Source organism: Staurois parvus, unplaced genomic scaffold (assembly GCF_062004578.1).
Source record: "Staurois parvus isolate SC_StPar_1 unplaced genomic scaffold, SC_StPar_1.0 ptg000235l, whole genome shotgun sequence".
Lineage (NCBI taxonomy): Eukaryota > Metazoa > Chordata > Amphibia > Anura > Ranidae > Staurois > Staurois parvus.
In genome coordinates this window covers 2,282,195-2,300,404 of record NW_028318031.1, presented here as the reverse complement: position 1 = coordinate 2,300,404, position 18,210 = coordinate 2,282,195, and the positions used below count along the sequence as shown (strand labels likewise).

At 44.1% G+C, this 18,210-nt stretch overlaps 1 protein-coding gene across 4 annotated transcripts in view; it reads right to left on the bottom strand.

The window, feature by feature from the left end:
• The window catches only part of DIS3L2 (DIS3 like 3'-5' exoribonuclease 2), a 746,747-nt gene that overhangs the window by 258,565 nt on the left and 469,972 nt on the right, over positions 1-18,210 (bottom strand). For all 4 annotated transcript variants that reach the window (XM_089680086.1, XM_089680087.1, XM_089680085.1 and 1 more), the window contains one exon: positions 8,664-8,776. In XM_089680086.1, the coding sequence (XP_089536212.1) occupies positions 8,664-8,776 (113 nt within the window). The remainder of the gene's footprint in view (positions 1-8,663; positions 8,777-18,210) is intronic.

Sequence of the window (18,210 nt, the reverse complement as noted above, 5' to 3'; positions counted from 1 at the left end):
TCTGAGAACGCTCATAAAACGCTAGTACGAAAAACTCAAAATTTTAGGTCTTTTTCTGCCAAGAGGACTGTTTTTTTAGACCACTGTGCATAGAGCCTTAATATATGCATCTTCACTTGTGTTTTATGAAAGTGCTTCAATTAAAGTGCAACTTAGATCTCTGTGTGTATTCTTTTGTGACCACACGTGCTCCCCTCCTGAACATCTCACTCACGAGAGCTCATTGACCCTTTATTTGTAGTAAGTGGGTAAACAGCGTATTTATTGGTCTTTCTCCTTCAGCAGCCCTTTCTGGCTTGTTCACCAGGACTTATCGCCACCAACCCCAAATAATTCCTCCAACGCACATGTATAGGAAAAAAAACAGGAGGCAGCTTCCAATAGTGTAAAACCGCTTTTTATTTTAGCAAAGAACAATTAGAAGAACAATTAAAATGCACCTAATTGTATGGCTTGCCTATACACAAACTAAAAAACATGAACACTTCATGGATTGCTCCTGTGCTCCAAGGACTGTAAGTATGAAAGCAGAAGTGAAGCAAGAAGCAGATTTCATTGGAATGACATCACCAGAGATGGATCCATCTTTCTCCACTCCGCTCTTTTTATACCAGTGTTTCTCATTTTGCCATTAATCCTTATACTACCAATGTGCATACCCTTGATGCTTGCCTCCTATTACCTCAACAAATAGCATTGCATTGAGCATTCCTCCTTTCTTCTAAAACTCTCTTAAAGTTACACTGTTCCGGTGCCTCATCAGTCCAGGGGTCACAGTACTCCTGGACAAAATAGTGTTCATACACCATTGCATGTGCTGCTCTCTCTAGGATCACCCACTGATCAGCTCAGAGATTCACGGAACAGAGCTCTGTGATTGTAAACAATACAGAGCTCTGTTTACAGACAGGGGATACTGTTTTTTTTTTTTTTACACAGTTAGGCACACATTTAACCCCTTGATCACCCTAGATGTTAATCCCTCCCTACCCAGTGTAATTGACCGTGAATAGTATTAGCACTGATCACTATATTAATGCCACAGGTGATGTCAGTGGCAGTTATTCAGTTAGTTTAATTGTCTTTTTTTCGCTTATCGCAAAAAATAATTAAAAAAAAAAACCCAGTGGTGATCCAATATTACCAAAGAAAACTCTATTTGTAGAGTTTTTTTAAATATAAATTTTGTTTTGGCACTCTGTACAGTATTGCACAACTGTGCAATTGTCAGTTATAGTAGCGCATTGCTGAGTAGAAAAAAAATGGTCTGGTCATGATGGGGGTACACACTTCCAGAAAACAAATGGTTAATGAAAACATTAACAAGTATTGTAAAACCCAAACGTTTATCTGCCAAATCTCGATTTGAAACAAAAAGAAAAAAAAAGGTAAGGCTATCCCAAAATTCTTTACACCATGGATCTCCAAATTCCACCCAGAGGGCCGGATGTGGTCCTATGCTACCCTTTATCCGCCCCTGGGGCACTATTCCTTCCACTGAGACCAACAATGGGGCAGTAATTCTTCCCATGAAACCAATGATGGTGTACTGTTCTTCCCACTAATACCAGTGGAGGGGCACTACGCCTCCTCCTACTGACCAACAACCCTGTGGCCATGTTTATTCTCACTGATGCTGGGGTCAGGACATTTTCTATCCTCACTGGCCCCAATCCGGCCCTGCTCAAGTCTGAAGGACAGTATACTGAGCCTTTGTTTGAAAATTTTGGAGACCCCTGCTTTACACAATTAAATTGTAGGGGGTGATCCAGAGGAGTTTCAGGATTACCCAGTTGTGGAAGGAGACCCCTGTGGTGCAAGGAACCAGTTGTTGCCCATCAATCCTTATATTCCCAAATTCCTAACCCCCACACCCAAAAAAAGAAAAAAAAAATCCTTCTCCAGTCCTCTCTCTCTCAGTCAGCTCCCCCTGGAACCTTTCTTTGCCAAGTCTGATCACTAGTTTAGAGAGGAAAGTACATCCTTTGATACTCCTAAGGTCCCCAAAGCAACCATGAGAGCCATGCGCTAGATACCTAGAATATAGATACCTAGCTGTCGACGGGGACTTGGCTAAGCCACTACGCCCTACTGCCAGCAGACCCAGATGGTTCTGACCCATCAGTCCACAAGAGGCATCGGCTATCTAACCATCTAGGTCACGGCTTATAAACAATTGTGGCCCAGTCTTGAATCCCTTAGAGATCCAACTTCTCTTTTCAGTATATGTTCATACGATATGTTGATAAGTACCTCTTCTCAAAAACTGTAGGTACCATGTACATGTCAAAATTAATAAAAAAATTCTAAATGGGAAAATTCACATCTTATAAAAGGAAACTTCTTGAATGTTCTTTCAACCTAAAGATGATTTGATAGAATCTGTATGTTTATGACCTTCACAATCCCTATGGGTATATACTGTATAACTGTATTTTGTAAATTCTCTAAAGAGTAACTCCACTTTTGTTCAGGAAAAAAATTCCCGTCTGGGTAATTATGTACATTTCAAGGGTTTTTAAACTTTGTAGCAGATTCCTACCTTTCGTTATTCTGAGTTGTTTGTCTGTGTACATGTGCAAAGTAAATCTGTATGGGAGTGGTTTTACAATTGTCAGCTGCTGCACCTGCAGGGCTCTAATGAGGAATATTGCAGGGTCTGTATCCCTTTAGGCGTGTCTACCCTTGAGTATGACACAATTCAGGGTAAGTCCCACATCAACAAACTGTTTAGTTGAACATAAAGCCCAGAGATCAGGTCTCGTTTCCAGTTTTTAGTAAGGTCTTTCCCTCAGTTGACTGAGTGCCTGTTCACATATATGCGGATTGGATGCGGTTTGAACAGTATCTAATCCGCATGGCATGTGAAAAAAACATTGCTTCCTATGGTGACTGTTCACATATGTCCGGTGCACTGGCGGTGCGGATTCAGTGCAGTTTTAAAAAGAGTCATGACCAATTTCAGAGCAGTGCGGTTCGGTTCAGGTGCGGATTACAGGTTATTGATTTCTATGAGAACCATTTCTATACTGCATATGTGTGAACAAGGTAGGATCCTGAGCTAATCCTGTCCTGAACCTGATGTAAACATGATGTGACCTGTGAACAACTAATGTATCAATTAGCTGTAAAACCTGAGCTTCAATCCGCATCGGATATATGTGAATCAGCTCTAAGTAAAACCAATCCAGTAGTACCAGCCTGCTTACATAAGTTTCTAATTTGTTATGCACAATAGATATCAAATCTTTCATGCATCTGAGGTTTTCAACTTTGTGTGCCCCTAACTGAATGGATGAATTAGGGTTTTTCTGTAATACAGAAATGCAGTATTTGGCTGCATTTAGCAAGTGTTGTAAGGAAGAAAACTGGGACATTGAAGATCAGGATGGTCAGTACATTTTTGGGAACACTCCAAACTTTGGACCAGAAGAGATTAAGATTGGACATAACCCTATTGGCAATGGGATCCTTCAGGGTTGCACCCCCTCTCCCCTACTCTATGTCATAGTCATGGAACACTTAGCTGTTGCCCTGCATGCCATTGACTTCATTAAGGGGGTTCCGATTAATGCACACATGCATATGTTGGCCCTTTTTGCAGACGACCTTCCGTTCTTCGTTTCCCAGCCTTCAACTAGTTTGCCAAAAATTTTACAGGAATTTGAACGGTTCAGTAATCTCAGCAATTTTAAAATTAACACTTCCAGGTCCAAAATATATAATGTTATACCCTCTCGTTGACAACGCAAGCTCATCTTCATTCAGAGTTTCCCTTCAAATTCAAGCAGGGCTATATTACTTACTTGGGGACCCGCATTCCTTTGGATCAGTCTGAATTATCAATATGCTTTCAGAAATTTCTAAAGACCTATGCTCTTGGAAAACGCAGAAGATTTCCTGATTCCGGGGCATTAATACGATAAAAATAAACAAACATTCTTCCCCGATTGCTGTATATATTGAATGCTATCCCAATTATCCCTCCCAAATTTTTCTTGAGCCAATTGTGGTCCCGAAAATTACAATTCATACGGGGCCCGTGATTTGCAATTCTCACCAAACCCAAAATCTTCTGGGGTCTTAGGCCTACCTAATTTCGAACTGTACCAAAAGGCTGCTTGACAAAAGTGTTGTTCAACCTGAACAGGGCCTCTCCACAATGGACCTTTGGCTCTCACCATATCCGTCTACCCACTTCCTCCTTATTACCCATATTTTCATGTCTGAGGTTCCCACAGGATTCATAGGAGCTGCATGAAGACTGAACTATTACATGGCCCGTTTGTTTAAAGGATTCCTTGAGAGGAACAGCAAAGTTGATTGGGCAATATGTTGCCTCCATTTTCTGCCTTTAAATTTTTTTTATCTGGTAAGGCTTTGTGATCTGTACACCTGTAATCTATTTCCAGATAATGTTTATTAGAAGTTATTTGATGAAGACTGGACATAAGCAGAAAATGTGTAGTAAGGAATCTATATCACCTTGACATCTCTAACAGATGTATTCATCTGGGTAGAATTTCTGTACAATTTCTGGTGTATATACAAGTATAGAACCAGCGCCACAGAAATTGTATAAGACAACAGTAAGCTGCAGAACCTAGCCTATAAACTTATAGGATATACAAAACTTAAAAAAAAATAGGTTGCGATTAAATACATACAAAAGTGTAACAAAAAATGTGACAAAACAAAAAATATTTGGATGTGACGTTCAGCATGCTCCTGGTCTGCTTGCACGTTGTATGTGCATGTTTAGCTGGGTCTGAGTCACTTGTATTTATTACATACGCTGTCTATACTGGTGTCAGTCTGGACACCTTGCTTGTAAGTGCATTTCTTCATTAAAGTTTGTTTTTTAAAACATACTGCACCATGATTGTTCACTTTTTTCTTTCGAGTGGTCTGATCATCTCTCAGTTTGGATACTAAATCACCTTTGGAGTGGATTTTCAGCTTTGCAGAACATCATCTGTTGGAGTTCATCCCTCATTTCTTCAGTGTTGCTGTCACCATATTAATCATTGCTCCCAGAGTAACAAGTGCAATAGGCTGGTTTTTTTCAACAATCAGCATATTACTCTGGTGAGTTTAATTTAACCATTTTTGGTGGTGGATTCACTTGATTTATTTATTTTGGACATTTATTTGAACTTCTGGACACTCTTTTGCTGGATTTCATTTTGATTTAAAATATTGTTTTTTATTGTTTTGTCACTTTTTTTGTTACACTTTTGTATGTATTTAAGCTCAACCTATTTTTTTTTTGAAGTTTTACAATTTCTGGTGTACCACCAGGATACATTTTTATAGTTGGTCTCCTGAAGTATGGTGTTGATTGAGAAAGTTAGAGATAGGTGTATGATCTTATGAGTCTAGGTAGACACTAGATCTAACTGTAAGTCCTGTTTCCACTGGGTGAAGAAAACGTGCCCTGAAGAACATTGTTATTTAAAAGTGAACTAAAGTATTAATTTTATACTGAATGTATTCAGAAATTAAACTTTTCAAATCATTTACCTCTTCTACAATTCTTTGATGACAGTTTCAGACTACACAATGACAAGATCAATACTACCTAGTCTGGCTGATTATTATCAGATCAGGAAAACATTTTCTGCGTATGGAAACACATTATTTCCAGAAAGCACATTGCCAACTAATGTCTGGAAGAACATTTACTTAAAGTGCCTATGCAAATAATGGCTATTGCTACCCCCAAAAAAGGCTCCACTATAGTGCCTGCTTAATGTTTACACATCCCCACATTATGCCAAAAAGGCATATACTTTATGAAAAAAATAATAATAATAAAAAAAATATATATATATATATGTATATATATATATATATATATATATATATTCTGCATTATGAAATCTCATCTATATGGCGAACCTTAGAACTGTTTTGGAGCTTGGACAGACAAGAAATTCTGAGGCAGCTACAACTAAGTACATCTTGCAGTGTGTACTCTACTCTTGCAGGAATAACTCTAAGGGTCCAGAGCACCTTATAGGAAAGGCTTAAGAGGACTGGTTGTTAAGCTAGAGACAACCTGCCATAGCGAGAAGTTAGGTAAGTTTTACACCTTATTTCTCATCTTGTATAGTTATGAGCAAGGACGCAAGTACAGGAGTGCGGATCCCTGTGTATATATATATATATATATATATACATATATATATATATACATACACCTGTATAGGAAGGGCAGTGGGGGCAGCATATAAAGGAACAAATCCCCTCCGTGATCCTCTTGCAGCCGCCAAATTACTGCTTCTCTTCCTCTCCCGCCCAAAGGAATCCAGCAGCTACAGGAAGAACATGGAGATTCCTCTATATGCCACCCCTCCTATCCAGCTTCTTTCTGCTGCCTCCAGGCCCTGTGCTCTATCCAGGTCCACCCTTGCCCCTAGTGGCTCTGCCGGGCACCCCCTCCTCTCTCCCGCCAGTTGCTGAGGGGGATGCTGGCAGGATTCCTTGCCTGAACAAACAGAGCCAGTGATCCGTACCAATCTCGGACACTGTTCTTAACTGAGGCATAGTAAACATTTTTTAGTATGTTTCAGTTGGTAAATGAACTGGAAACTGTGTACAGAGCTATTCCTGTCCATTCATTCTGTGCAGCTGAGGCTGCAGAGAAGGAGATTAAGGTGTTTAGACCCCTAATATCTCACTAAGGCCCCCAAATGTCACACTTGCAACTGAGCCCTAGCGTTCTACCACTGAGCTCAGGATGGAAGGTTCTAGTTACGCCTCTGGTTTAGAGCACAACATTTTTGCAGTATAGGGGGTCTGACTAACTGAAAATGTAGTTTTTTGCTGAAGGAAATTTTGTGTTTTGTTTGTGTAGTAATTATGTTTGTGTTAAATGCGTGGAATCAAAGTTAAATAACCTATCATGATTACTGTAGGTTATATATTATAAAAAGTAATAAGGAGAGTAACTAAAGACTCTGCAAACACAGGAGATGCGTGCATTTCTGGAACAACTGGTATTTTTCGAATTCTGACAACACACAGCATTTTTGTGGACTGAGTGGTGTCAGTCCTACCCAGATGTTTCATATTAGCCCACTCTTGCCTTCCCAATTTCTACAACACAGATACTACATAATCTGTAGTCCATGATATACAATGGGAGGGATAAATAGACTTCTTGAGATACACACTGGACAGCTCTGAATTTCTGACATGATCAACAGGTTTTTTTTATTTAACACAACAAAATACTTTCAATGGATTATTTAACAGACAAAAAGGTAGTAAATGAGAAGCTCATTGTTTGGATTTACATACGCTAATTCTGATACAACATTCTAATATTTACTTTGATAACTTTTAGTTCTTGCAGTGTTGCAATTTAGGCCAAGTGGGAGAACAATTCTGACAAGTGCAGCACATTCCCTGAGAGGAGCCCTGCATCTATGCAATAAATATAAAAGGAAAGTTACATAAGCCAATACCTAATAGGCATCAGTGCACAATCAGAAAAGATTACTGGAAAACTGAATCCATATCATTTAGCTCTTTCACCTCATCTCTACTAAGTACAGATATCCACAGGCAGTAAAGGATCAGCCTTTTGCTACAAAATCTTAAATTTTCCTAGTGACCACTGTTTCTAGCACTGAAAGTAAGGGAAAATGAAAAAAAAAAAAAATAGAAAGGTCACGGGAACAGGAAGAAGAGGAGAACTCTTCCAATAAGGACACCTGTTGCAACAACAGCTGCTTAAAGTGACACTAAAGATATACATATATATTTTATTAAAATAAACAGGTTATACTCACCTGCTCTGTACAATGGTTTTGCACAGAGTGACTTAGAACCCCCACTTCTTTGGTCCCCCACCAGCGATCTTGGCTCCTCCTCTTCATGTGTGCCCATAGGAAGCAGCTCGCTATGGAGGCACACAGTGTGTGCTCACTCCCACGCTGAGTCTATGGAGCTGTGCTCCACAGATACAGCGGGGTTTAGCCCTACCCTCTACTTCCTCCTCACTGCATTTGATTTGACTGCTGCTCAAATAAGATAAAAGGGGAGAAGTTACGCAGCAGTGCTGAACCTCTTCTCTTCTCTTCTCTCCCCCCCCCTCATAGGGAAGGGGGAGGACAGAGAGCAATAAAACCTTTACTTCAATGCAGGGAATGCATTAAGATAAAAAAACATTTTGGCTTTATAACCACTTTAAGAGAGGATTTACCTCACTTTCCCTTTCTGATATTTCTACTGGACAGAAGTAAGATGAAATCTCACTGGTACACAGAAATCTACTTAATCCAAAACTAAAATATTACCCTTTAACTAAACTTTTAAAGGGACAGTCGCTTTTTTTGCGCTGTATTTAGGAATATGTAATAACTTGGGCATTGTTGATACTGATCATCTATTAGAATTGGCTACCAATATACCACAAGGCAGGCAAAAACACAAACTATGCATTTATTAATCAGCACATTGGATACATTGCGGTATGCAACAGTGCAGCTACATTGTGCTAATAAGCTGGGGTAGCATTCAAATAGCACTACAATACACATTACTGCAACACACAGGTATGTATAAGGCCACTAAGCCAAAATCTGCAAAAGTTTTTTTTTACAGTTACTTCCTCCAATGGAGTCTATGTAGTTGAGGGTATACAGGCAACATACCTTTTGTACAAGATATACACTGGTTGCTCGCTCACTAGCAACTAAATCAAGAGCACTCCCTTCTCGAACAAAGTAACTGACATCTGCAATGTGAACTCCCACCTCAAAGTTACCTGCAAAGAGAAAAAAAAAAAAAGTTCAAATAAACACTACAGGGAAACTCTCACAACATTCTACTGTAGGCTTTACACTGAGGATTGTATAGTCTAATTTTGATTCCCATTTCCTATGCTGTTTTATCACACATGGACACATTCAAAATCAATATCAATGAGCAGGAAATCATGGGTTCCAAACAAGACAAAAAAAGGCTTGCAAAAAAAAAAAAAAAAAAAGACAAACAAAAAATCCAAGCCATCGATTGCAAGGCTCATGCAGATTGCTGAAAAGGCTGAAAGAGCCTTATCAGAAAGAAGTCAATTTGATAGGGACATTTTTATTAATAAAACAGGGGAGCTTTGATTAATAAACATGAACATTTTTAACTGGTATTATCTAAGTAGATTCATCAGGAGTGGTCTATCTCTTCTTAAAATAGCTAAGATTAAAGAACTTATTTACTCAAGTCGGGATTCACCTTCTAAATGTTGCAAGAAGTGGGCCTGCAAGATTCACTAGTGACTACTGAATGTGCACAAATAAAAAAATATAAAAACAATTATGCCATCTGCATGATATATGTTTACATGACAATCATTGACTGGCCAAAAGATCCCTGGGATATTGGGCATATTATGTCATATATTGCCATTTTTCTTGCCATCATCTAACCACTCTTGATATATTATAGAGATGTATTCTACATAACTCTGCATTACAAGCACTTTTGGGGCTGGCAACAGGAATCTGACCCAACAGTGGCTGATAGCTTTCCCTATATTGGGAGGATCTTCACCTGTTAACACACAGGATTCAACTCCACTGACCTCAGCAACTATCCCCGCACGGGCTACAGGTCAGTTGATGACTATTAGCGGTTACAGGTTTGATACAAGCTTTCCACTTTACCATATCTGCATTTTTTGTGGACTTTTACTAAACTGGGTCTTCACCTGACAACCCCTTGTGCTTCAAGTATCCAAGGCATCTATATATTATGCATATATTGGGCTTCACCAAGCTATTATGCCATCTGTATGATACATGTCTACATGATAATCATTGACTATCTAAATGACCTTTGGGATAGTGGGCATATTATGTCATATTGCCATTTCCCTTCCATCATCAAACCACTCTTGCAATATCGAGATGTAGTATTCTACATAATTTTGCCCCACAAGCCTAACCGCATATTTTTGTAGAGATCTGTAATACTTTCATACTTTACTTGATACCTGAGGAATGACTTTCAGCTCTTTACCCTGTTACTAGGGATATCAATTATTTTTGATGGTTGCATCAAGGATGTTTATCTAGATTGATTATTATGCACTTCCCGTGTATGTTTATATGGTTATGTGATTTATACATGAATCCTGTCCTTGGTACTCCCCATACCTTCTTGAGCTAACTATATCATCACCTGCTTGTCATCTTCACTGTCTTGTTCAAATTTTGAGACTATACTATTCATCACATCTTTATGGGACTTTTTCCATGTCTAGTGCTGTCCAGGTTGATCTTGTCATTCTGCTTTTGACTTCCTTTCCACCTGGGTGGTGAGGTAATTTTTGTATATTTTGGCTTACCATGCCATATATGTCTTTGTGATATTTGTACTTTTTTTTTACTGCAAATTAAATTATTTTTGTTTATTATTTGGTTTTCAAGGCTGCAGTTTGTCCTCATTTGGACCCCATTTTTGGCCTCTGGGTCCTTTACCCTCTGGTCTTTTTTCTTTATTTTCCCATTACTGAATTTGCACACCTGATGAAGCCTTGACTTGATCACATATGAACGCACATTATCTACAAACTGTCTCCCACTTCTGTACCCCTTCTGGTCCCCCCGTTTCCTTCAGCAGCCCGTTGATGCCACATGGTAGAGCTTGGGTGGCTCCTCCATTAAGGTTGGGGATGGATATCTCCCACTCTCAACCCACTTCCACCCCCCCCCCCCCATGCCTCTAAGGTTTTCATCCCGTTTCTCCCTGCTAAAAAAAAAAAAACACAACCTTTGTTAGTACATATGAACTGGCCATTCCCACTCCAAGCTCTTTCTTCCCAACACTGCACTTTAATACCTCCCCTTGAATGCACCTGTTTACAGGCCTTGAGGCCCAGTGGACATCCCTAATATCTGCTCAGCACCGAGTAATGTGAAACTTTAGAGCCCTGGGATGACAAGCCCACGCATGTTCTTAGAATATACAATGTCTAAACTGGATAAGCTTTGTATTACATTAACCAAAGGGTTTCAATAGATTAGGGATTTAGCACACGCTTTCATTTAGTCCAATCTCGATTTGCCCTTGTATGAGGTTATGTTTTCTTCATCCAACAGTGTGATTTCATTTCTACTACTGTTTATGTGACGTTTTGCTCTACCCATCCGTAAGGGCATTATATTTCTAAAGTCACCAAGCAATTCCTATTTGAAAGAAACATGTCCATGTCTTTCTACTCCGTTTTTGTGGGGGGAAAAAAAAAAAAAAAAAAAAAAAAGAATGGGGGCTATCTACATAATACTGCCTTTAAATGTGTCCTTTCTATGAACCGGATATATAAGCTCTGAATTCTCACTAGGATCAGATGGAGTTATCTTCGCTTTGGAAAAACTTTCTGTCACAACAGCAAATAGTCAGCAAGTACTACAAACCTGAGATTCTAAATGATCACATAAAAGTTAATGATTTCACTTTATTGTGTGACTTTTACCTAGGGGAGCAACAAAATATATTTGCAGGAATTTGTGGCCCCAAGCATTTTACCACCGCCTTATAAACTTAAACTTCAACTTTCAATGAGAAATTTGTGAACTACAAAACAATCATCTTCTGAAGCCTGAGTAGTTGACAGCCACAGATTATGAGAAATCCAACAGTGCATGACGCTGAAAAACAGACATTTACAGACTGTCAAAACTATTCTTAAGAAGAATACAAATGTTGCTTAGTTGTAAGCAGCTGACATTTTAACATCTTAAAGTTTTCTAGGATTAGCAGTCAATCAACTCCATATAGCATTTTTACATATCAAGAGTACTCTTGTAACCTTCTCCTTGCTAAGAGGTGCTCATCTCCCCACAGCACTGAACTTGTTTGCCTGTGTCAGCATTACTCAGAACCTTAATTTAATAAGCCTGGTGTTATCCGCTTGAACTTTGAAAGCTAGGTTATACAACCGACAAACTGAGAACGATCTCATGACATGAGATAACAGGAGCAGGCAGCCAATCCAAACAAACTGGACGAAGGTTCAGGATATCCCCCACAGTGGGGAGCCTTTAGTAGACCCCCTGAGATCCCAGGGCCTTTAATGGAAGCCCCAAGTAAATATTTGGTTACATATATTTACATAATGTGAGCGGTTAGAACGCAGGTCGAAGTGACTACGCCTAAAATTTAATTAAAAAAAAAAATAATTTACAGCTTGATTACTTTCAATTGTCTTAACACAGGCAAATACCTTAGTAGTGATATTGCTGGGAAATCCTGATATCCTGAGCCTGTAGTAGGAAACCCAGCACATGACCACAATTTTTTGTCTAAAAACATTGAAGCAGTTTAAAAAAAAAAAAAAGTTTACAGATCTACTGTTTTTATTATTCACTACAGGTCACAAGTCTATATAGCATTAAAGGATAGTAAATATATTCAAATGCAAACATAGAAGAGCCATTCTGACAAATAAGCCGAGTTGCCTAAAATGCAACAAAATCAGAAATAAAGCCTTTAACTGTCAAGATAGAAATATGGAGGCAGCCAATTCAGTACTGTATAATGCAAGTGTTAGGAATGGACTGGCCAGCAATGGTGGGACTCACCTGCCTTTTGATCTGCAGTACCAGGGCTGGCCAGCGGGTGCTCCCAGCAATCAGAGACTCAACCTTTCAGCCAGCTAACACCTGGAACTGATGATGCTGGGGTATTTAAGGGATGGCCAGATTTGCAGACTCTGCCTTGGTGTTGTGTTTTTCCTGGGCCCTGTATCTGTCCTGCATCCTGTTTCTGTTCCTTTGCTGACTTCTCCTGCTCTGATCCTGGCTTGTGACCCTGACCATTCCTCTGTCTGACCCTCTGTACTACGCTGCTTGCTACCTGTTCTGATCCCTGGCTTGTGACCTGGACCATCCCTCTGTCTGACCCTCTGTACTATGCTGCTTGCTACCTGCTGAACCTGGCCTGTGACCCCGACCATTCTCCGCTTGCTCCCCCTGTACCTACCTGCCCAATTGATATTGACCCGGCCTGCCTGACGACGCTTGCTTGTATATACTGTTATCTGTGGGTGGTTTGGTTTGGTTTGTTTGCACTGTATTATGTTTTAGTATTGCACTGCGTTTATGTTTGTACTGTTAGTGTTAATAAATTATATTGTTTATAACATATCTGAGGTCTGCGTTTCCCTGCTTCAGTCACACACCTCTGGTCATACCTGGGAGCCCTGACATTACACCAAGGCCAATCCTGACCAGAAGTGGCTGCACAGGGAAGCCATCTTGGCTTGTTGATGGGAAGGATGGATCTTGATGAGGTTGAGTATTTATATCTGCTAGTGTTTGATGACAGGGAGTATGCTTATCAAACTCTGAAGGAGTATACCCGGGATGAATTGCTAGAATGTATACGGCTCGCTCATGTTCTAGTAGATCAGGGCACAGTGTTCTCTGAGGTGCAGCCATTGATTGAGGTTTGTGCAGAGTTGGTTTCATCTGGTTCCCCCGAATGCAGGGATGAATTTTTGCCACCATTTAGTGCAGACCAGGTAGAGTCCCTGGTGTGGTTATTAGAGGATGATGTGGGTTACTTTCTGGAGCGTTATTCCACATGTTCACCACAGACACTGCAAGATTGTATAAACGCAGTGCAGTCATTGACCAGACAGACTTTGTGTAAGCTCAGCTTTGTTCAACCCCTACTGCAGACATGGACAGACTTGTTGCACCCAGCCTCAGTCAGCTTACAAAAACCCAGTCCTGTTTCTAACTCTACTCCTGTATTCCCACCAGCTCCTCCAGTTACAGCCCAGTATACTTGGCTATCTACCGCATGTCAGTACCCTGTTCCCACTCGCTGCACCTATCCTGCCTTTAACCCTGTAAAAAAGCCCTCTGTAGCAACTGCTCCCTCTCCTGTTCCATCCTCCAGTTTTTCTCTGTCTCCAGCTGCTCCATTCGTTTGCAGACCTGCGTTTACTTGCAGTGCTCCAGTAATTAAAACCAGAAAAAAGCGAAAATTCTTTCCAACCAATACCATCCTGCCAGTATCCAAACTGGTGAACCAGCCTGAAGCCTCTACTCAGCCTGAAGCCTCTCTTCAGCCGGATGCCCCTCTTCAGCCGGATGCCCCTCTTCAGCCGGATGCCCCTCTTCAGCCGGATGCCCCTCTTCAGCCGGATGCCCCTCTTCAGCCGGATGCCCCTCTTCAGCCTGATGCCCCTCTTCAGCCTGATGCCTCTCCTCAGCCTGATGCCTGCATTCAGCCTGATGCCGCTACTCAGCAGGATGAACTGATCCAGCCCGACGATCCTATTAGGCCAGTTGACTCGATGCCCGCTGTTGATCCAGATGATCCGGTACCTGATCCAGTGCCCGCTGTCGTGCCAATTGACTCAGAGCTCGCTGTCATACCTGGTGACCCGGTGCCCACTGCCTTGCCAGATGACGCGGTGCCCGCTGGCAAGCCAAATGACCTGATGCCTGGTGACCCAGTGCCCGCTGTCATACCTGGTGACCCGATGCCCGCTGTCGAGCCAGACGATCCAATGCCTGGTGACGCGGTGCCCACTGCCTTGCCAGATGACCTGATGCCTGGTGACCCGATGCCCGCTGTCATACCTGGTGACCCGATGCCCGCTGTCGAGCCAGACAATCCGGTACCTGATGCCCCGGTGCTCACTGTCGTGCCTGTTGACTCGGAGCCCACTGCCTTGCCAGATGACGCGGTGCCCGCTGTCGAGCCAAATGACCTGATGCCTGGTGACCCAGTGCCCGCTGTCCAGTCAGACGATCCAATGTCTGACCCAGTGCCCGCGGTCATACCAGTTGACTCGGAGCCCACTGCCTTGCCAGATGACGCGGTGCCCGCTGACAAGCCAAATGACCTGATGCCTGGTGACCCAGTGCCCGCTGTCATACCTGGTGACCCGATGCCCGCTGTCGAGCCAGACAATCCGGTACCTGATGCCCCGGTGCTCACTGTCGTGCCTGTTGACTCGGAGCCCACTGCCTTGCCAGATGACGCGGTGCCCGCTGTCGAGCCAAATGACCTGATGCCTGGTGACCCAGTGCCCGCTGTCCAGTCAGACGATCCAATGTCTGACCCAGTGCCCGCGGTCATATCAGTTGACTCGGAGCCCACGGCCTTGCCAGATGACGCGGTGCCCGCTGTCGAGCCAAATGACCTGATGCCTGGTGACCCAGTGCCCGCTGTCCAGTCAGACGATCCAATGTCTGACCCAGTGCCCGCGGTCATACCAGTTGACTCGGAGCCCACTGCCTTGCCAGATGACGCGGTGCCCGCTGTCGAGCCAAATGACCTGATGCCTGGTGACCCGATGCCCGCTGTCCAGCCAGACGATCCAATGTCTGACCCAGTGCCAGCGGTCATCCCAGTTGACTCGGAGCCCACTGTTGTGCCTGGTGACTCGGTGCCCGCCGCCCCGCCTGGGGGCCCGAGACCTGTCGCTCCATCTGGGGGTCCGGCGCCCGCCGCCCCGCCTGGGGGCCCGGTGCCTGTCGCCCCGCCTGGGGGCCCGGTGCCTGTCGCCCCGCCTGGGGGCCCGGTGCCTGTCGCCCCGCCTGGGGGCCCGGTGCCTGTCGCCCCGCCTGGGGGCCCGGTGCCTGTCGCCCCGCCTGGGGGCCCGGTGCCTGTCGCCCCGCCTGGGGGCCCGGTGCCTGCTGCCCCGCCCGGGGGCCCGGTGCCTCATGCTCCGCCCGGGGGCCCGGTGCCTGCCGCCCCGCCCGGGGGCCCGGTGCCTGCCGCCCCGCCCGGGGGCCCGGTGCCTGCCGCCCCGCCCGGGGGCCCGGTGCCTGCCGCTCCGCCCGGGGGCCCGCTGCCTGCCGCTCCGCCCGGGGGCCCGCTGCCTGCCGCTCCGCCTGGTGGCCCGCTGCCTGCTGCTTCGCCTGGTAATCCAATGTGCCTCTGCCCGGAGTCCTGCCCGATGTGCCTCTGCCCGGAGTCCTGCCCGATGTGCCTCTGCCCGGAGTCCTGCCCGATGTGCCTCTGCCCGGAGTCCTGCCCGATGTGCCTCTGCCCGGAGTCCTGCCCGATGTGCCTCTGCCCGGAGTCCTGCCCGATGTGCCTCTGCCCGGAGTCCTGCCCGATGTGCCTCTGCCCGGAGTCCTGCCCGATGTGCCTCTGCCCGGAGTCCTGCCCGATGTGCCTCTGCCCGGTGTGCCTCTGCTCGATGTGCCTCTGCTCGATGTGCCTCTGCCCGGAGTCCAGCCCGGTGTGCCGCTGCCCGGAGTCCTGCCCGGTGTGCCAGTCTTTGATATCCCGCCAGTTGCCAGACCCGGGCGGTGGAACATTTTGCCCAGCTAGGACTGTTTGGAGCGTCCTGAGGCCGCTCCTTGAGGGGGGGGTACTGTTAGGAATGGACTGGCCAGCAATGGTGGGACTCACCTGCCTTTTGATCTGCAGTACCAGGGCTGGCCAGCGGGTGCTCCCAGCAATCAGAGACTCAACCTTTCAGCCAGCTAACACCTGGAACTGATGATGCTGGGGTATTTAAGGGATGGCCAGATTTGCAGACTCTGCCTTGGTGTTGTGTTTGTCCTGGGCCCTGTATCTGTCCTGCATCCTGTTTCTGTTCCTTTGCTGACTTCTCCTGCTCTGATCCTGGCTTGTGACCCTGACCATTCCTCTGTCTGACCCTCTGTACTACGCTGCTTGCTACCTGTTCTGATCCCTGGCTTGTGACCTGGACCATCCCTCTGTCTGACCCTCTGTACTATGCTGCTTGCTACCTGCTGAACCTGGCCTGTGACCCCGACCATTCTCCGCTTGCTCCCCCTGTACCTACCTGCCCAATTGATATTGACCCGGCCTGCCTGACGACGCTTGCTTGTATATACTGTTATCTGTGGGTGGTTTGGTTTGGTTTGTTTGCACTGTATTATGTTTTAGTATTGCACTGCGTTTATGTTTGTACTGTTAGTGTTAATAAATTATATTGTTTATAACATATCTGAGGTCTGCGTTTCCCTGCTTCAGTCACACACCTCTGGTCATACCTGGGAGCCCTGACAGCAAGCTCCAGGGCATCCTTATTCCTGCTTTAATACTTACCAAGGCAATGACCATGACAAGCATGTGGGTAGATGTCCTAGCAGTTGCAAGTTCAAGGTCAGACACACTAAATAGAATGTGCAGGTTAAAAAAAAAAAAAAAAAACCACATGCATCAATGGCATCTCCTATATTTTATTTTGAAAGGAAAACTCCTGGAAAATCAATAGATACAGTTTAAATTAGAAACAAGTTGTTAATGTTGTTGAACTTGTACCTTCCAAAAAATGTGTTATTGTGTTCAACTAGTTTGGTGATTTGTCTCTGTCATATATTAGTAAACCACTTTAACCACTTGAAGAACAGCATGTTAAACTCCCCTCCTGGCAAAGTAATTTGTCAGCACTAATGTTCTTTGATTGACAATTACTCAGTCATATAACGCTGTATATGTCAATTTATACAGTGCTAATAATTAAAGCAAACATGTGCAATCAATACAATTGCTCCTACAATTTTTTTTGACATTAAAAAAAATTTGATACAAAAAGTTTCCAAACATGACAAAGTCACAATTAAAAATCCATGTAAACACTCCTTCAAAAAGATGTGTGTAGTATTGTCCTAAAATTTCCACCACCAATAGGCAAACAGCATGTGCAGGATTGAAACAGATGGGAACTACACTTGCTCCATATTCAGGGTAATTATAGTCCTTCCACCTTCAAGCGTCACTTGCTCTGCAGTGGCTTCGGCCATGCTTTTGGCATCCATCTTTGTGGGCACAGCGCATGCGAGGGGGGAGTCCGCGTATGCGAACTTGAGGTCCGGTGGTGTCAAAGATGGGCTCAATGAGCCAGCTGATTGCTCTGGATTGGAGACTAGCATAAGACACACACATGGTTTTTTGTGGTGGTTGACGGTGGACTGATGCTCTAGCAGGACATTTGCTCTGGTTTGTACATATTGTGTTATTTAACTTGGTGCCTTGGTTCTCTGGTTGATTGATCGCATTTATATGATATACCTTTACATGCTTAACCTCTTGCCGTCCGCCTGCTGTTTATAAACGGCAGGGCGGTGGCAGTCCAAGGTCGGGTTGCCGTTCCTAAACGGCACCCGCCTTTTCTAGCTGTGCGCGCTCCCTAGGAGCGCGCACTAGCGCGATCCGGTGTCCGCTGTGTCCTCCGGACACAGTGAAACACCGATCGTCGGA